Source organism: Delphinapterus leucas, chromosome 21 (assembly GCF_059928025.1).
Source record: "Delphinapterus leucas isolate spDelLeu-1000000601 "Yukka" chromosome 21, BTC_Dleu_Yukka2, whole genome shotgun sequence".
Classification (NCBI taxonomy): Eukaryota; Metazoa; Chordata; class Mammalia; order Artiodactyla; family Monodontidae; genus Delphinapterus; species Delphinapterus leucas.
In genome coordinates this window covers 23,675,541-23,696,333 of record NC_143149.1, presented here as the reverse complement: position 1 = coordinate 23,696,333, position 20,793 = coordinate 23,675,541, and the positions used below count along the sequence as shown (strand labels likewise).

The 20,793-nt window shown below is 40.9% G+C and overlaps 2 protein-coding genes across 35 annotated transcripts in view; one reads left to right on the top strand and one right to left on the bottom strand.

Annotated features, from left to right (window-relative positions):
* Positions 1 to 6,049, top strand: part of PPP2CB (protein phosphatase 2 catalytic subunit beta) — a 34,804-nt gene extending 28,755 nt beyond the window's left edge. For both annotated transcript variants that reach the window (XM_022571146.2, XM_089903740.1), the window contains exon 7: positions 1,239 to 6,049. In XM_022571146.2, coding sequence (XP_022426854.1) covers positions 1,239 to 1,311 — 73 coding nt within the window. In that variant the 3' untranslated portion in view covers positions 1,312 to 6,049. The remainder of the gene's footprint in view (positions 1 to 1,238) is intronic.
* Positions 1 to 20,793, bottom strand: part of UBXN8 (UBX domain protein 8) — a 50,950-nt gene that overhangs the window by 7,354 nt on the left and 22,803 nt on the right. For 22 of the 33 annotated variants that reach the window (XM_089903709.1, XM_089903712.1, XM_089903711.1 and 19 more), the window contains one exon: positions 12,175 to 18,525. In XM_089903709.1, coding sequence (XP_089759835.1) covers positions 18,358 to 18,525 — 168 coding nt within the window. In that variant the 3' untranslated portion in view covers positions 12,175 to 18,357. Of the gene's footprint in view, positions 1 to 2,262; positions 4,599 to 12,174; positions 18,526 to 20,793 lie in introns of all 33 variants that reach the window. The other 11 variants (XM_089903713.1, XM_089903718.1, XM_089903732.1 and 8 more) reach the window with 4 other exon arrangements.

Here is a 20,793-nt window from a genome sequence, read left to right as displayed (position 1 = left end):
CAATAACTATATGGCAACAAATTAGGTAACTTGGATAAACTGGACAAATTCGTAGAAAGACAAAAAGGAAAACTACCAAAACTGACTCAGAAAATCTGAATAAACCTATAACAAATGAAGAAATAAAATTAATAATTTTAAGACTTCCTACAAAGAAAAGCCCAGGCCCAGTTGGCTTCACTGGTGAATTGACCAAATGTTTAAAAAGGAATTAACACCAGTCCTTCACAAAGACCTACAAAAAACAGAAGAGGAGGGATTACTTCCCAACCAATTCTTTAAAGATTGTATTACCCAACAACAACAACAAAAAAGATTGTATTACCCGACTACCAAAATCAAAGACATTTTAAGAAAACTACAGACCAATACTCTTTATGTGTATAGACACAAAAATCTGCAACAAAATATTAACCAAATCCATAAGTATATAAAAAATTATACACGGACCAAGTGGGATTTAGCCTAGGAATGCGAAGTTGGTTCAAAATATGAAAATCACTTCTTGTAATAAACCATATTAATAAAGGACAAAAACCACATGATCTCATTAAGGCCAGAAAAAGTATTTGTCAAAATCGAGCACCTTTTCACAATAAAAGTATAGTTGACCCTTGAACAACATGGGTTTGAACTGTGTGAGTCCACTTGTATGTGGATTTTTTTTTAGTACTCTATAAACACTACAGCACTACAGGGGCTTTGGAACCACAGGTAGGGAGGAACCGCGTATACGGAGGGCTTGGCTTTAAGTTATACTCGGATTTTTAACTGCAGAGGGTCGGGACCCCAACCCCGTGTGGTTGAAGGGTCAGCTGTACTCAGCTAGTCAAAGAAGGGAACTTTCTCATCCTGGTAAATGTCATCTACAGAAACCCCACAGCTAATTACATCATTCATTCTTAATAGTGAAAGACTGAATGCTTTTCCTCTAAAATCTAAAACAAGCATGTCTGCTCTCTTTACTTCTATTCAACTGATAGTAATACTACAAACCGTTTATGCCAGACATGAACCAGACATCTTGTCTGCCTAAATCTTCACCGTGGCTCTGTGAGATAGTTTTGTGAAAGAGAACACCTGCAGTGACCTACCCAGGGTCACTCCAGTCATAAAGAACACAGAAAAGGTGGGAGACGAGGACTGCTCTTTCTACCTCGGTGTCTTGTTCTTTATTGATTCGTTTGCCTGCAGCGTCAAATCCTTTAACCATTTGCTTTCTTTTTTGCCATTTATAGCCTTCAGTTTGACCCAGCACCTCGTCGTGGAGAGCCTCACGTGACCCGGCGCACCCCAGACTACTTTCTGTAAATTCCTCCAGGGAAAACCTGCCTTTGTATGTGGAAGTATACCTGGCTTTTTAAAATATATATATTTAGAAACAAAACAAAAAAAAGCAACAGTAATCTATGTGTTTCTCTAACAAATTGGGATCTGTCTTGGCATTAAACCATATCATGGACCAAACTGTGCCATACTAATGATGAGCATTTAGCACAACTTGAGACTGAAATTAGTTCAACACTATGTTCTAGATCGGTCGGTCTTAACAGTTTGCCTGCTGTGTTTGTAGTAACCATTTTCCTTGGGACTGTTAAAGCAAAAAAGGTAACTAACTCCATCTCCTTTTGCACTTACTTGGAAATTTTAGTTAGAGTGTTTAACTGGCATGGATTAATAGGGTTGGATTTTTATTTTTAAGAAAAATTCACAAGCTAACTTCCACTTAATTCATTACCGTGTATTTTATTGAAATGTATAATTAACTGAAAAAAAGATTCTTGGGAGTACGTTGTCATAACATTTAAAGAGATTTCCCTTCCTTTAAACTAAATTACTATTTTATGTTGATCTGCATATTTCTGTATATTTGTCATGACAGTGCTTGCATTCTATTTGGTGTACTGAGCAAATAAACTTTCCATTTTAAACAAAAACCTGTTGATTTACTGTGGTACACTTTAAATGAAAGTTTTAGTCTTTTGTAACTTCGTATGAGATCTCTTGACCTGTAATAAATAGTTGTGTTGAGGTACTTTAAATGTAGTGTTCTTTGTTTAGGACTTATTTTCAGAAGAAAAAAATTTTTAAGAATACCTGGTGACTCTTTCTTAGGCCATGAAAGACATTCTTATTTCTAAACATCATTTCATTAGGTAATTTGTATTATTCACATTTTAAACTATGGATGATATGCTAAAAACTGTATATCATATGGCTGGGTAGAATCTTTTAAAAACCAAAATGTTATTTTATCTTTACCTTTTGATCTAGAAATGAGAATAAATTAACCTCCACATAAAGTTTAGTACAAGTCGTAGTGCTGTTTAAATGTACAGCATGAATTCCGGATGGCAGAAGAGAACATGCTGAGTCTGCAGGGGGGAGATGATGGAAGACACAGAGGAAAACTAAACTCTTTTGTCTTTATATAAGAAAACAAGATGGTAAAAATAGGTATAAACATCTCAAAATTACAATCAGCGTAAATGAACTGTATCCTCTAGTTAGAAGACAAAGGGTAAGAGTTGGTTTTTTAGAAAATCCAGCTATATACCTGATTACAAGACACACACCAGATGCAAAGTGACTTGGATAGGTTGAAATTAGAAGATGGGATAGACCAAGAAAAGATACTAAAAGGAAAACTAGAGTAGCTATATAAATATTAAAATAGACTGAGGCAAAATTTAAGAGCATAGAAACAATACAAATAGTTATCGCATAATTCTAAACCTGAATGCATATACCAAAATAGCCTCAAATATGTTAAAAACAAAAAGCCTTACAAATGCAGAGAAAGCTTGACAAGTTTTCATTACAGTGGCAGATTTCAACTCTCTTCTCTGTTATTATAAAGTAAAATACAAAAACTGGAAGATTTGAACAACACGTTTGAATAAGATTGATATAATAAACATATACATCTCTGTATCCTAACAGAATACACATTCTTGTCAAGTTTATATGGAACGTTTATAACAATTGGCAATTATTAGGCCATAAAGCAAGTCTCAAAAACTTTCAAAAAATTGACATTCTCTATGGTGCAATTAATTTAGAGGTTAATAGCAAAAATATAGAAATACCTATATATTTTGAAACTTCAAAAATAAGGGTGAAAGAGGAAGTAAAGGAAATTTAAACTTCCATAAAACAGAATTTAGAAAAACTGGTTATGAAAATACATATAAAATTATGTGGATAAACTAGAATAGCCAAAACTATTTTGAAAAACAAGAACAAAGAGCATGTTCACTTCCCTGTGTCAAAATTTAACTTTTATAAAAGTACAGTTTTCAAGACAGTGTAGTATAGGACTTCCCTGGTGGCACAGTGGTTAAGAATCCACCTGCCAATGGAGGGGACACGGGTTTGATCCCTGGTCTGGGAAGATCCCACGTGCCATGGAGTAACTAAGCCCATGTGCTACAAGTGCTGAGCCTGCGCTCTAGAGCCCACGAGCCACAACTGCTGAAGCCCACACACCTAGAGCCTGTGCTCCTCAACAAGAGAAGCCACCGCAACGAGAAGCCCGCGCACTGCAATGAAGAGTAGCCCCCGCTCACCACAACTAAGAGAAAGCTTGCACGCAGCAACAAAGACCCAACGCAGCCAAAATGTAAGGATGGACATAGAGATCAATGAACAGAATTGAAAGTCCAGAAATAAATCCTTACATTTATAGTCAAATAATTTTCAGCAAAAATAGCTAGGCAATTCATTAAGGGAAGGATTGTTCAACAAATGGTGTTAGGAAAATTGTTATATGCAAATGCAAAAGGATGAACTTAGATGCTTACCTCCCATCATACACAAAAATTCACTAAAAATGGATCAAACTTTAACAAGAAAATACAGAACCTCTTTGACAACGTGGGTTAAGCAGAGATTTCTTAAATAACACCAAAAGAATGGTACACAAAAATTTTAAGTTGATAAACTGCACTGTGAAAGAATTCAAAACTTTTGTGCTTCAAAGGACAGAATTAAATGAAAAGACATACACTGAAAGAAAATATTTGCATCACACATCTGATAAAAGACTTGTATCCAGATTTTAAAAGAATTCTTACCACTCAATAAGACAATCAGAACATGGGCAGAAGATGTGAAAAGACATTTCACCAAAGAAGATACGCAAATAGCTAATAAATACATGAAAAGATCAACATCATTAGTAATTAGGGAAATGTAAACTAAAAACAATTGAGATATCACTTCACACCCATTAGAAAGGGTATAATAAATAAGCCTTTCTTATTTATGAACAAATAACAAATATTGGTGAGAATGTGGAAAAGTTGGAACCCTCCCACATTGCTATTGATAAATGTAAAATGGTGCAGCCACTTTGGGAAACTTGACAGCTTCTTAAATGTAAAGTAACTATGACCCCGCAATTCCACTCGTTCATAGCTACCCACGTATATGGTTAAAATACATGTTCAGGGCTTCCCTGGTGGCGCAGTGGTTGAGTCCACCTGCCGATGCAGGGGACACGGGTTCGTGCCCTGGTCCGGGAAGATCCCACATGCCACGGAGCGGCTGGGCCCGTGAGCCATGGCCGCTGAGCCTGCGCGTCCGGAGCCTGTGCTCTGCAACGGGAGAGGCCACAACAGTGAGAGGCCCGCGTACCGCAAAAAAAAAAAAAAGTTCATACAAAGACATACATGCAAATGTTCACAGCAACGTTAATTATAATAGCTGAAAGCTGGAAACATTCTAAATGTCCATCAACTGTTCAGTGGATAGACAAAAATGTTATACAATAGTAAACCAGCATTAATAAAAAGTAGTGAGCTGAAACATAATACAACATGGATGAACTTCAAAACATGCTAATGAAAGAAGCCAGACATGACAAACTACACATATTCCATTTCTATGAGATGCCCAGAAAAGGCAAATTTATGGAGAAAGAAGGAGATTAGCCCTGGGACTTCCCTGGTGGTCCAGTGGTTTAGACTCCACGCTCCCAACGTAGGGGGCCCAGGTCCGATCCCTGGTCAAGGAATTAGATCCCCAATGCCACAACTAAAAGATCCTGCATGAAGCAACTAAAGACCTGGCGCAGCTAGCTGAATGAATGAATGAATGAATGCCTGGCCAGTGGGAATGGGAATTAACTGTAAATGGGCATGAGGGTTCTTGTTAGAATGATGAAAATGTTCTAAAACTGGTTTATGGTCATGATTGCGCCTTTTGGTAAATTTACCAAAAATCTTTACCCTTGAAATGGGAATATTTCATATGTAAAATATACCTCAATGAAGCTGTTTACAGAAACAAAACTTGTGCAGTGCAACCAAACCAGGCTTTACAGGGAAATTTAGAACTAAATGCTTGTATTGTAACAGAGGAAAAGCTGAAAATTGAGCTAAGTGTTTACTATTCCATAAAAGTTAAAAGGTTAAGAGCAAATATCGAAAGAAAAGATTCAAAAGAAAATATCAACAGAACCAAAGTTGGTACTTGAAAAGATTAATAAAATGAAGGAAAACATTCAGGGGCACAAACAAAAGCATGAATTTGCAGAATAAAAGAGAAGTGATTAAAAAGTCTAGAGGGTACTATGAATAATATTTGCCAATAAATTTGAAAACTGAGCAAAAAAGAAGTACTGAGCAAATTACTAGGGTATTTTGACCTTATCAAACTGACTCAAGAATAAATGGAGGGGGGCTTCCCTGGTGGTGCAGTGGTTGAGAACCCGCATGCCAGTGCAGGGGACACGGGTTCGAGCCCTGGCCTGGGAGGATCCCACATGTCGTGGAGCAGCTGAGCCCGTGTGCCACGGCTGCTGGGCCTGCGCTCTGGAGCCCGCGAGCCACAACTACTGAGCCCACGTGCCACAACTACTGAAGCCCATGTGCCTGGAGCCCGTGCTCCACAACAAGAGAGGCCACCGCAGTGAGAAGCCCGCGCACCACAACAAAGAGTAGCCCCTGCTCGCCACAACTGGAGAAGGCCTGCACGCAGCAATGAAGACCCAACGCAACCAAAAATAATAATAAATACACTTAAAAAAATTTAAAAAATAAATAAATGGAGGGCTTCCCTGGTGGCGCAGTGGTTAAGAATCTGCCTGCCAATGCAGGGGACACGGGTTCGAGCCCTGGTCTTGGAAGATCCCACATGCCACGGAGCAACTAAGCCCGTGAGCCACAACTACTGAGCCTGCACATCTGGAGCCTGTGCTCCGCAACGGGAGAGGCTGCAACAGTGAGAGAGGCCTGCGCACCACGATGAGGAGTGGCCCCTGCTCGCCACAACTGGAGAAGGCCCTCGCACAGAAACGGAGACCCAACACAGCCAAATAAATAAATAAATAATTTTAAAAAAAAGAGAAATCTAAACACTACTTTAAAAAAAAACACTACATAGAGAACAGACCTGTGGTTGCCAAGGGGGAGGGGGGGAGGGGAGGGATGGACTGCGAGTTTGGGACTAGCAGATGCAAACTATTATATATAGAATGGATAAACAACAACGTCCTATTGTATATTCAACATCCTGTAATAAACGATAATGGAAAAGGAAAAAAAATGGAGTCTTACTACTGTTACTATTAAAGAAACTGAATCACTCATTTAAATCTTACAAAGACTACACTAGGTACCAATGGTCATACTAGTGTTATTCACAATAGCCAAAAGGTGGAAAAAACCCAGATGTCCATCAACCGGCAAGTAGATAAAGAAAATATGGTATATACGTACAATGGAATATTATTCAACCATAAAAAGGATAGATTCTGATATATGCTACAACATGGATGACCCTCAAAGACATGCTAAGTGCAACAAACCAGGCACAAAAAGACACATATTGTTTAATTCCACTTATATGAGGTACCTAGAATAGGCAAATTCACAGATACAGAAAGTAGAATAGAGATTACCAGGGGCTGGGGAAGGAGGGAAGGGGGAGTTACTATTTAATGTGTAGTATGTTTGCAATGATGAAAAAGTTCTGGAAATTGTTGGTGGTGATGGTTGCACACCATTGTGAACGTACTTAATGCCACTGAATTATATACTTTAAAATGGTTAAAATGGTAAATTCTGTATATTTTACCACAATAAATTTTTTTTCTTTTTAGAATCAGCTTGTTATAGTCACACACGTAGGAGAAGAAAAAAAACAAAAACCTGCTGGGCTTTTGACCAGGATTGTAGCATCTATCACTTTGGGGAGAATAGATGTTTTCACATGGAGTCTTCCACTCCATGGAGATGGCATATACCTCCTTTAAGTCTTCCTTAATTTCTCTCAACATCGTATTATACTATTTGGGGTATTATATTTTGTGTATAAATCTTGCCATCTAGGGCTTCCCTGGTGGTGCAGTGGTTGAGAGTACGCCTGCCGATGCAGGGGACACGGATTTGTGCCCTGGTCCGGGAAGACCCACATGCCGCAGAGCGGCTGGGCCCGTGAGCCATGGCCGCTGAGCCTGCGCGTCCGGAGCCTGTGCTCCGCAACGGGAGAGGCCACAACAGTGAGAGGCCCGCGTACTGCAAAAAAACAAACAAACAAAAACTCTTGCCATCTAATCGTATTTCATTTTATTTATTTATTTATTTATTTATTTATTTTTGCGGGTTTTTTGTCTCTGGGGTCCTACCAACCTCAACACTTGGAATCCTACACATGTTGGAACCAGGAGAAACCTTAAAAATCATGTAGCTATTGCCTTCCTCCCACCTTTTCCAGAAGGGTTGATTGTGGTCCAGTTTTCATGTATTTGCCAACAATTTCAATCTTATGTCTCCAGCCACAATTTCTCCTCTGAACTCCAGACCTAGTTAGCTGCTTCTGCAGCCCCTCATCCTGGATGCCCCATGGTACCTGAATCTGAACATGTCCAGAACTGGGCTCAGCACCTCCCCGACCTGGTCCTCCTCCAGGCTCCCCTGACCTGCGTGAAGAACATCACCACCACCCCCTGCTGCCAGGGCCACAATTTTGGGAGGCCCCTTGCCACCTCCTATGGCATCCCACCGCCAATCAAACATCAAGGTTACTAGTTTCTTCTGCCTAAATCACAAAATCTCTCCAAGTCCCCTCTGCCTCCTTAAGTTTAAATGTCCCATGGCTCTCAATGGACCCCTGCAAAAGAATCCTCATTAAATCCCCCAAATCTGCTCTTTTCTTGTTCCAATCCATGTTCCCTGAAGCCAGAATGCCTTTAAAAAATGCTACTTTCTCATTTAACTCCTTTGTTGATAGGCTTCCAACAGCTCTACTTTAAAAAAAATTAGTATTATTATTATAGTTAACACTTATTGAAAATTTATTACATCCTAGGACTTGTTCTAAGGACTTTATACATAGTAACTCAGTTAATCCTCACAACTCTAAATATCCCCATTATACAGATGAGGAAACTGAGGCTTAGAGAAGCACCTCTAAGGCTTTTGCATCAGCTCTTTCCCCATTCTTGACTCTTTGATCTGGATGACTGCTATTCAAACTTCAGATGGATACCTTGGGGAGCATTCTAGGACCTCCCTCACTAGGTCAGGCCCTCCTATGACACACATCCCAGTTTGTAATTATATATTGTTTTGGTGATGGAGGATCACTGGATTGATGTCTGCCACCCCAATCGGCTTTAAATTCTATGTTTTACTCTTCGCTGTGTCCACAGTATTCGACATGTAACAAACTCTTGCTCAGTATTTGTGAAATGGATGGATGAAAAGGGTTTTCAATCAGAGGGGGAATGTGGTCAGATGTGCTTTAGAAGGATTTCTCTAATGTGAAAGTTTGGAGGTGGTGAGACCCAGTCACTGCCAGCCACTGGATTCAGGAGTGAAGAGGGTTGTCTGGAGGAGGGGAATGGCCACAGGGATGGAGAGCAGACAGTGAACCTGGGGAGGGTTTAGGAGGAAGATAGGGCAGGCCCTGATAATTAAATGGATGGAGGAGAGGACAAGGGAGGGGTCAAGAGTGACTCCCACGTTTCTGGCTTAGACACCTGGTACCTTGACTCCAGGTGGGGAGCACCTGGGAGGAACGAGGCAGGTGGGGTTGGCAGAGCAGGTGGTCCCTAGACCAAGTCAACAGAAACATGGAAAAGTTCTCAAAATCTTTGTGCCCAAACTCCTCTGTGCCTAAACTCTATCTAGTTCGGTCCTGTGTACTTGTCCAGTCTCACCCCAGACTCAGGGCACGTAGCCCACAGCTCCTCTCCCAAGCTCCACTCTTTCTCCTCGCAGGGGGCCTTTGAGACTCAGCTTCAAGAACATCTCCTCTGGGATCCCTCCCCAGTCCCTCCACCCCTCCCTGAGATTAACATGTTCTCTGCTGTTTCCGAGATTCACTGTATCAGAAATGTTTCTCTGCCTATCTCTCCTATTTGATTTTAAAATGCTGTTGTAAAACATGATACCATTCTATTGTAATTTCTAATTGTTTACTGATAATAAATAAAAATAAAAGTGATTTTTAAAGTATCGTGCTTGCTGCTGGTGGGAATGTGAATTGGTACAGCCACTATGGAGAACAGTATGGAGGTTCCTTAAAAAACTACAAATAGAACTACCATATGACCCAGCAATCCCACTACTGGGCATATACCCTGAGAAAACCCAAATCCAAAAAGAGTCATGTACCAAAATGTTCATTGCAGCTCTATTTACAATAGCCCGGAGATGGAAACAACCTAAGTGCCCATCATCAGATGAATGGATAAAGATGTGGCACATATACACAATGGAATATTACTCAGCCATAAAAAGAAACGAAATTGAGCTATTTGTAATGAGGTGGATAGACCTAGAGTCTGTCATACAGAGTGAAGTTAGTCAGAAAGAGAAAGACAAATACCGTATGCTAACACATATATATGGAATTTAAGAAAAAAAAAACGTCATGAAGAACCTAGGGGTACGACAGGAATAAAGACACAGACTACTGGAGAACGGACTTGAGGATATGGGGAGGGGGAAGGGTGAGCTGTGACAAAGCGAGAGAGAGGCATGGACATATATACACTACAAAACGTAAGGTAGATAGCTAGTGGGAAGCAGCTGCATAGCACAGGGATATCAGCTCCGTGCTTTGTGACTGCCTGGAGGGGTGGGATAGGGAGGGAGGGAGGGAGGAAGATGCAAGAGGGAAGAGATATGGGAACATATGTATATGTATAACTGATTCAGTTTGTTATAAAGCAGAAAGTAACACACCATTGTAAAGCAATTATACCCCAATAAAGATGTTAAAAAAAAAGCAAAACATTTGCACCTAAAAAAATAAAGTATCGTGCTTGTATCCAGTAGCCATATTAAAGACACTTAATTCTTTTTTTTTTGCGGTACGTGGGCCTCTCACTGTTGTGGCCTCTCCCGTTGCAGAGCACAGGCTCCGGACACACAGGCTCAGCGGCCATGGCTCACGGGCCCAGCTGCTCCGCGGCATGTGGGATCCTCCCGCATGTGGGATCCTCCCGGACCGGGGCATGAACCCGCATCCCCTGCATCAGCAGGCGGACTCTCAACCACTGCGCCACCAGGGAAGCCCAAGACACTTAATTCTTATACTTAGAAATTACTTTGGATTTTTTTAAATTACAAAATCATGTTGTCTGTGAATACAAAGCTCTTTTCTTCCTTCCTAATCTTTGTGACTTTTCTTACATGTTTCATCATTGTATTAGCTAAGATAACCAATATTTCATATTAGCTGTAGTTTTTTTTGGAGGTGTTTATCCATTACCACTGTTTTTTTAAGGCAACATACAGTTGCGTGCTAATCTTTAAATCCAATTTAGGGACTTCCCTGGTGGTCCACTGGGCAAGACTCCACGCTCCCAATGCAGGGGGCCCGGGTTCAATCCCTGGTCAGGGAACTAGATTCCACATGCATGCCACAACTAAGAGTTCACATGCCTCAACTAAAGATCCTGCATGCCGCAACTAAGACCCGGGGCAGCCTAAATAAATAAATATTAAAAAAAATAAATCCAATTTAACACTCTGTCTTTAACCGGGGGTATTCAGACTATTTACAATTAATGTGATTATCAGTACAGTTAGGTTTAAGTCTATCATCTTGCTCTTTGTTTTCTATTTGTCCCATACATTCTTTTTTTCTTAATTCTTCTGGATTAATTAAGTATTCTGTATTCCATTTATCTTTTTAGTGACTTATTAGCTTACTGTTTTGTTACTCTAAGTGGTAGCTTTAGGATTTGTGGTATACCTTTAACTTAACACAGTCTATCTTCAAGTAATATTATACCATGCCACATACCGTATAAGAACCTTATAATATTTCTGTTTATCCCTGCCCAAACTTTGTGCTATTGTCATACATGTTGCTTTTGCACATATTAAAAATCACAGGGACTTCCCTGGCGGTCCAGTGGTTAAGACTCCACGCTTCCAATGCAGGGGGAACAGATTTGATTCCTGGTCGGGGAACTAAGACCCCACATGTGGTGCAGTGCTGTGTGGTGCTGGGGGGGGAATGGGGGGAAGAGAGACCAAAAAAATTTTTTTTAATGAGAAATAAAAATCACATAGAACGTTACTGCTTTTGTTTAAACAGTAGATTATTATTTAAAGGGATATAAATAATAAAAATCTTTAAGAATTTTATATATTTAGTCATTTAAATATAGACTATTTCCAGGGCTCCTCATGCCTTTGTTTAGATTCATATTTCGCTCTGGTATAATTACTCTTCTGCCTTAAAGATTTACTTGTAGTGCAAGTCTGCTGGTGATGAATTCCTTCAGCTTTTGTATGTCTTAAAAAATATTTCTCCTGCCTGACAGCCTTTTTGGATGTCCAGTACTGCACCTGGCAACTGAAATCTGATTTTTCTTTTTTTTTCTGCCAAAATGATTTTTTTGGCCATGCCACATGGCTTGTGGGCTCTTAGTTCTGCATCCAGGGATTGAACCTGGGCCCACGGCAGTGAGAGCACCAAGATCTAACCACTGGACCGCCAGGGCATTCCCTCATGATTCATTTTTTGAAAGATATTTTCACTAGGTATACAATTCAGTATCACTGACAGTCTCAGAGCCTCAGGCCTATGGAGGCCTCAGATTCCACTAACGGTGGGCTGGCTGCTGTTACCTTGTGCTCAGGGCAGGGGCTGGGTGTTAGGCTTCCTGTGTCCCTGTGCCCCCCTCAGCTTTCCATGGTCCCCACATACCTGTATCAGAGAGAGGGTCCTCCTCCATGCTCTGACCCCGCCCCAGTTGTAGACAGCTGTTGCTTGTGGCTGGGTGCTAAACTCGTGGTAGGAGCAGGTGACACGCTGTTTGTTCCAATTTGGCCTCAAATCTCAGGCAGGCCCTTTGTACTTTGGCTTCAGGGGTGAGGTTTTCTTGGCATTCCTGTTCCTCCTACCTGTGGCCTCCAAACTCGGGCTGATAACTGTGGTGGGTCTGGGGTGCTTGTTCTTTGCGCCACCCGTAGCAGGACAGCCATCATCTGGTATCTGTATCTGCCCCTCCCCCAGCAGCAGAGACTTTCCGCTTCTACCCTTCCCCCAGCAGCAACAAGTCTTCGCCTGCGTCCTGGAAGAGGAAGGTGGGTTTTGCTTTTACTGTTTCTCTAGAAACAGTAAATCTTTGCCAGTGTCCTGTGGCCACAGTACCTGGTGTACCACCCCCAGCACCTTAAGACTTCGGCTCTGCGGGGGAGAAGGATCCGGGGAAGCTAGTGGGGCTTTGAGCTTGTTCCTGCACAGGCACCAATCACCTCCTCGTTTGCACGGAGGTCGGCAGTGCTCTCTCTCCTTCTGGCGGACACCTGGTGAAGGCGGAGGGAGGGCGAACAGCTTTCAGGTGAGTGGGAACCGCCTTTGCGTCTGAGCACTGGCTTCAAGGCACATGACCTGTGCACTCACAAACAGCCCACGCTTAGAAGGTCCTTGCGTCTGGTTTCATGCTCTGCTGTCACCATCCTGAAGTCTTCATTTTTGAGCAAGGGTTCTCGTATATTCATTTCGCGCTAAGACCCACAAATTAAGTAGCCAGTCCCGTTCCAAAGTGATGCAATAGCCCACGCTTGGCTTTTACAAATGTTAAAATCTTAGCTAAATTTTTCTTACCTGCTTATATAGCAGCTACCTTTTCTCCCATTGATGTGAGACAGAAGAGAGTCTGTGTGCCCCGTCTCTCCTCTCAGTGGATTTTCCCTCTTCGGAATTCAGTTTCTGTGTCTACCTCGCAGCCTCAGTCACCTGAGGGCTCAAAAATGTGACGCTTTTGTCTGTCATCCAGCCGTTTCTTGTCAGGGTGGGAGAAACATTTTTTGCAGCTTTCTAAGTGGATTTCTTCAGATCCTAAGTGGAAGTCCAAAACTGCTGTATGGTTTAGAACTTGCTCTTTTCAGGATCTCAATTTCAGCTAGCGGAACAATGAACTCATTAAGGCTAGTCTCTTCCCCTACACCCCACTCCCCGCCCCTTTAAAGAGGAATGTCACATTTCTTTTAAAATTTCCTTCAAAAAAAGATGGCTTTATGCTTTTTATTTTCTTTTCTCCCCACAACAAAATACGCCTTAGTGTCACTGTCAATAGTAGAACAGCCTGAAATGACATTTATAGGTTGTTTCGATAACAGGCATCCATTGTATCATTAAACCCAATTACTCAATTGATCTCCCACATCGGTCCATGACAGTGAGGGAGAAAGTTACGACGTGAGGCAGGAACAGAGAGGAAGAGTAATAAAAGTAGGGGAAATTCTCTAAATAAGGATATGTGGCTTGTGTGCTAGAGATAAACAGGTTATAGAATGCACTCCTCACCATGCTGACTGCACACTATTTTTAAATACCCGTGCCAACTACAAATTGGCACTTGCCATCTACCTCTACAAGGATTAAACCATGTGCTGCTGCAACTGCTGGCTTTCAACACCCCCTGAAAGGAGTTCAGCGTGGAGAGCAGGAATGAGGCCCTCTGCGCTCTGGGAAAAACTGGCGGAACAGGTCTTCAGAGAGTTCGATATTTTCAGGAGACGATTTTAGGAGCCCAATTCTTGCATCTCCTCGTATCTAGAAAAGCACTGAAATCCCTGATGGTGACGTCTGCTCCTCGTGACAAGCTTCTGCCAAAACGCGTGCTTCACCGCACGCACCCCGTCACTAAAGTCACGGGGAACACCGACCTCCCCCCGCCTCTCTGCCATTACAGTTTCTCAGAGCTCCCTGAAATGCTCTCTCTCCCTCCTGGGCGATAGTTCTCATTTTGCCCCAAATAAAACTTAACTCACAACTCTCAAACGTTGTGCATTTTTTTTTTCAGTCGACACTCGGAATATTCTTTAGTATATTTAAGATGTAGGTCTTCTAAATTTTTCAGTATTACTCCTTCACTGAAGGATATTATTAAAAACAATAATAAACAGGCTAAGCTGAAAGAGGATTCAAGTTACTTTTCCCTGGGGCTATTCTTTTAAAAAATCTAAAGCTATTTTAAGTCACACCTTTCTCATATATCACTTGATGAATTACAAGTCTGTCCCCTTTTTTATCTTAAGCTATTGATATCTTTAAACATCTTATCGTGGAAAACTATACAAAAGTAGAAATAAGAGTATAAGGTACCTCAATGTACCTTTTACTTAGCTTTAATATTTATTCATCGATATCCCCACATACTGTCCTCTCTCTCACCCAACCACAATACCATCATCACACCTAGAAAAAATAATTCCTTAATCATGTTTCTAATTTTTCCAACTCATTGCACGAGGACTACAGTATAAAAGAATAGTATTATTAACCAAGAATCTAAAGATTTAAGGCATCTGTAATTTCCCTAAATTCAGAGCAAGAATTAGCTTTTGTCACCAAGGAAACAATTAACCATCTATTTTTAGCCCTTTACCTGTACACATGGCTGATAGTGTTTTTTCTTTGTGTTAAAGAAAAACGTATTGCCAGGCAAAGAAATGGCCCTAATGTTTTTGTGTTAGAAATTGGGGAGTGGGGGGCTAGAGGAACCTTTATTCCACAAATTTTAGGACCTATTTGTTAATGACTGAAATTTTAGCTTTTTAAAAGATAACACAGATCTTTTTAAAATGGCAATAATTCTTTTCTGTAGTCAGTACCCTTGGAAATGGATGTGGATGGACAACTGAAAATAGAGCCTGTGATCAGAACAGGTAAATACGGAAATGTTTGGATTTTTTTCTTTTGCATTTCTATTTGCATTTGAGTCTATTTCAAAGAATTCTTTGAAAGGAACCCTGATAAAGAGATATCAACACCTAGAGGAACCAAAGAATCTATCCAGAAAAGTAAAAGTCATTCCTAAGGACATCTTTATATTGTTGGGGGAAATGCCCTGAATATTTCTTGTACTAGTTATTTATTGCCACATAACACATTTCCCCAAAACACTATAGCTTTACACAACGTGTATTACTAAGGACATCTTTATATTGTTGGGGGAAATGCCCTGAATATTTCTTGTACTAGTTATTTATTGCCACATAACACACTTCCCCAAAACACTATAGCTTTACACAACGTGTATTACCTCTCCCACCATTTCTGAGGGTCCGGAATCCAGGAGCAGCTTAGGTCTCTCATTAGGCTGCAGTCAAGGTGTCGGCCAGGCCTGCAGTCTCTGGATATGATTGGGGCTGGAGGATTCTCTCCAAGCTCACTTGCAGAGCTGTTGGCAGGAGGCTCCCATTGCTTGACACGGGGTCCTCTCCATCGGGCTGCGAACAGCATGATTCCGTCAGAGTAACTGATGAGACACAGAGACAGAGAGAACCAAGAGAGAAGCAGCTGTCCTTTGTAATCTCACCGAAGAAAGGACATATCATTATTTCCGATTAATTCTGTTGCTCCTGTGATCAACCCTGGTACATCGCAGGAGGGAACAGCAGGAAGAACAGCGTGAACACCAGGACACAGGGATCACTGGGGCCATCTGGGAGGCTGGCTCCACAGCCCACCCCCTCCCAAGGGACACAAAAGTCTCAACCCACTACGGCATCAGCTCCAAGTCCAGAATCTTACCTAAATCAGGTCCAGGTGAAGATGGAACTACGGGAGTATATGTAGCTCGTAAGCCCAGCTCTCAAGCAGTTCCTCCAGATCTGTAGGCCTGTGAATAGAAACGTTATTCCCCCTCCCCTTGCCCAGTATAAATGCTGCTCAGACAGCATGATTCCTGCTCAGACAGAAAATGAACGGCACACAGAAGTTACTGGTTGGTGAGCAGTTCTGAAATCCAGCAGGGCAAGTGTTAGAAATTCCTTGACTAGAACTCAGTCCTCCTGCCAGAAAATGACTTTCCAACGGCTCTTGACTTGGCCTTCGGAGGCCTCGGACTCACCTTCCGAGTCATTCTTTTACTGGACAGGTTTACAACCGAGCCAAGCCGTTTTCTCAGCTTGCTTCCCAGCAGTAGAATTTGGGGGGTCCACAGGCCTCTCTTCATTTTCACTTCTCTCTTTCAGTCCAAGCTGGCCAGGTTACCGCTGATGTATTTTTTTAAACTTTGAATCATCTGTGAGTCTTATTCTGAGGCATCACCTTTGATCTGTCTCAGATCTTAACAAGGGATTTTACATTTACACTCTTGGCTTAATCTTTAGACTGTGCTCTAGATTTAATCTTCACTCTGAAGGCATTTAATTTTGCATTATTTGGCATCTTGCAAACCAGTGAGCCTGGTTCCTCTTTAAGTCCCTTCTTTAACTTCTCTCTTTGCTCACACATTTTACTATAAGCAGCAAGAAGAAACCACTGGTATTTTCAATAATCTGGTTGGGAATATATTTAGCTAGATCTCTTAATTCGTTAGCTCCATTGTCCACTTCCCACATAACTGCACAAGCCCCGGTGCTGTTGGCAAGCTTCAGTTCCATGCCACACAGGCCTCTCTCCAGGAGGCTGCCCGCAACACGACTTCTTCCCCCATGTGAGTGACCGGACAGACAGACACCGAGACAGAAGCCACAGTCTTGTATAACCTAATCTCAGAGTGACACACACCATTTCTGTTCACTTTAATTGGCTGCACAGACCAACCCTGGTACAATGAGGGAGAAGAGCACACCAAGATGTGGCAGCCAGGAGGCAGGGATCAGCGGGGACCACCTCAGAGCCTGCTATCACATTTCCTAAGTAGCGTAATTACTTGGTAATCGGTTTTTCCAAAATGTCTAAAAATATGAGGTCTTTTGTTCTTTTTTTAATCGATGGCACGTAAGCATAGAAAAGTCTGGCAGAACCAGCAGAATCGTAATGTCAGTCATGTTTATTTCTGGCTATTGAGATTATGGGTGATTTTATTTTTGTTTCTGTAACTTGGTTTCCCAATGCTTTTATAATTAATTTATAATCAGAATTTTTTTTCATCTTTTTCAATGTGGAATATTCCAGAGACAAAAAAAGGTAAAGGTTGAGACAACTTATTATTTTCAAACATTTTGTATGAAGCATTACTAGACACTAGGTATTTCTGAAGGGGAAAAAGGATATAATCCTTGCTTTTAAGGAATTATGTATTTAGGAAGACAAAAACACAGCTATAATACATGTAATAAATTCTACAGAAGAGGAATAAAGGAGCATTAAATAAAGGGCAATACACAGAGGAGCCAACTTAAACTGACTCCTTAAGACAGATGGGAAAGAGAAAGGGCGTGGCTAGAACAAAGAGCCTTTATACCAGCCTTGGAGTTTGGACTTGGCATTACAGTGCGTGGATGCACCATTACAGGAGTATAAGCAGGGAAATGAAATGACCAGATATATTTTAAAAACTCACCTACACTGGTTTCATTGTTTTATCTTTAAAAATACTGATCCACCTGGAATGTTGTAAATGTTACACTTCAGTGCAAGACAAAATGAAATAAATCTCAAACATTAGTTAACATTAATACATACAATGTTTACTATCAAAAAGAACTTTAAAGCCTTAAAAGAGCTTTGACATGCCTTCAAAGTTTAATTTCTAGAATTACAGCAGAAAAAACATTCCGGCTGATAAGACTTTAAAGAGCTTGGCTGAACTGTGAAATGTTCAATGTGGCAAAACAGACGGAAGAGGCAGAAACTGACAAATGGCATCAGCTAGCAAAAATACAAATGAACGAGCACCTTACTGTATATATTTCTATCTCGTTCTCATTTGGTACACTGTAAGATGGCACACTCCAAAAATTATTATATGCAGAGAGCAGTCCTTTTCTAATCCTTTATGTCCATATATTTCCATGGAGATCAACATTAAAGTGTTTACTGCCTTGAGTGCAATCAAGGTATGGCATGATTTTAATGTGAATCCTTTATTGTCCTGTAAGGTCATGGCATAACTGATTTCATGTAGAACAGGTGGTTCGCATTTCTTAACTAGTTGCTCTCTTCTTTCTCTTCCACGTTGAGTACAGTATCCACAGTTATTCCTACGTCCTGCAGTGACCAGCCTCTCTCCACTTCCAGAGTCCTTCTGGGAAAGGAAGTGGAAAGGCTGTATAGGGATGTGTGGTACCCACTTTTCATCATCCAGTCAAACAAGACCTAAAAGATAAAAAGCTTAGTTATCAAATACTGTACAAAATTGTGTCCCTCTAGATCACCATAATATTTTACGATTCTTTCATTGTTAAACCATGCCCCTAGGAGTCATGAAACAGAACTTTCATACCTTTCAAAGGAACTTTCAAGAGTTTAAAGGAAAAGAGCATGCCATGAATTTTGAGATGTGAATGACCTTTAATACCTGTTGTTTCAGAGAAGGCCTAGGGACTACTGGCACCTACAGACAGCAGAAGCATTTAACAATTAGGAAAGCCCCAACCAAACAGGAATGGAAAGATTATCCAATAAAAAGGTTAAGAACAAAAGGTTAGCATTTGGGAAAAAAGTCATTTAGATTATAATCTAAGCCAACAGTCCACATCGAAATCACCCAGGAACTGTCACAACAGACATGTCCACGTCCCAGAGACTCTGCCTTTTGATAACCCAGTATTCAATGGGCCATCCCTATAAACGTCACATTTCCTTTCATGAAGATTCCCTTAGTAATTGTCCAAATTTCCACTTATTATTGCCTAAAAATAATGCCTGCTAAAGGATGGTTTGTTGCTTTAGGAAGAAAGCTGAATGATAGAATGTTCCCAGGGGATGGTGGTGTATCAATTATAGATAATCCCTGACTTCTACCGCCATCCATGTACCTACTGATATTCCATGTAATAAATGTGTACTATGTCATAGAGTGCCATAATTTTCCAATACATGAATATGCCTTCTTTTAACCAATCCTTCCATAAACACTTATACCTTTGACCATTTGTCTTATTTCCAAAGAATAAGTTCTCATAAATGGAATTACTGGGCCAAAAGATGTATTTTAAAATATATACTGATAAATTATCCCACAGAAACAGTGGTCTGACTTACATTCACATGAACAATTAATAAGAATCCCTGTTTTCTGCACACACTGCCCAAAACTGGGTACTATTCTTTTTGATCTTTGACAACTTGATAGGTAGAAAACGGTATCCATTTTAATCTGCATTTTTCTGATTCTAAGTGAGGCGTAACATTCCACTGAGGTTTTTTTTTTTTTGGCTGTGTTTGGTCTTTGTTGCCGCGTGCGGGCTTTCTCTAGTTGTGGTGAGCAGGGGCTACTCTTCGTTGCGATGCACGGGCTTCTCGTTGCAGTAGCTTCTCTTGTTGCGGAGCACAGGCTCTAGTGTGCAAGCTTCAGTAGTTGTGGCTCGTGGGCTCAGTAGTTGTGGCTCATGGGCTCTAGAGCGCAGGCTCAGTAGTTGTGGCACACGGGCTTAGTTGCTCCGCAGCATGTGGGATCTTCCCAGACGAGGGCTCGAACCTGTGTCCCCTGCATTGGCAGGTGGATTCTTAACCACTGCACCACCAGGGAAGCCCACTAAGGTATTTCTTTTCCTTGATTTACATAAGCTCCTTATAGAAAAAAATAACTTTTCCAAATTTTTAACTTGATGAACTTTATAGAATTTAAAAATTTTTATGTAGTCAAATCTGTCAGTATTTTCTATTATGGTTTATAGTATTCTTGACATAGAAGGTTAAATGTAACAGTAAGGATAGAAAATTAGTTAAATAATAACAGAAATTTTTAACACACACATAATATGTTCAAATGCACTTAAAAGTAGAAATACACCCAAATATTAGTAATTGGCTTTGGTGCCAGACTGCAGATTAAAATTTCTTTCTACTTTTCTATATTTTTCAAATTATTGCTAGTGAACACAGTATTGTTTTCAAAAGAAAAAAAGAAGTCTATTAGAACAAAAAGGAACAAGCTTTAAAGAATGACCTGAAAACTACATACAAGCAATGGGGTTTACGTTAATAATCCATCAGGGATAATAAGAACAAAGTTAATACCACCTGCTTCCAAAAGCTTTGAAAGCATCTTACCCACCAAGCTGTGAAAATGTAATTAAAACAAAAAACAAATAAAAAAAAGGAACTGAAAAAAATCTGAATGCAAAAATCACAGTTCAAGAAGGCTCAGCATACCTAATTCTCCAAATTTCTTCCACATAGAGTACATATAAATCCCATTTACCAGGCCTTCCCTGGTGGCCCAGTGGTTAAGGATCTGCCTGCCAATGCAGGAGACACAGGTTCAAGCCCTGGTCCGGGAAGATCCCACATGCTGCGAAGCAACTAAGCCCGTGTGCCACAACTACCGAGCCTGCACTCTAGAGCCCACGAGCCACAACTACTGAGCCCATGCGCCACAACTACTGAAGCCTGTGCACTCTAGGGCCCATACTCCACAAC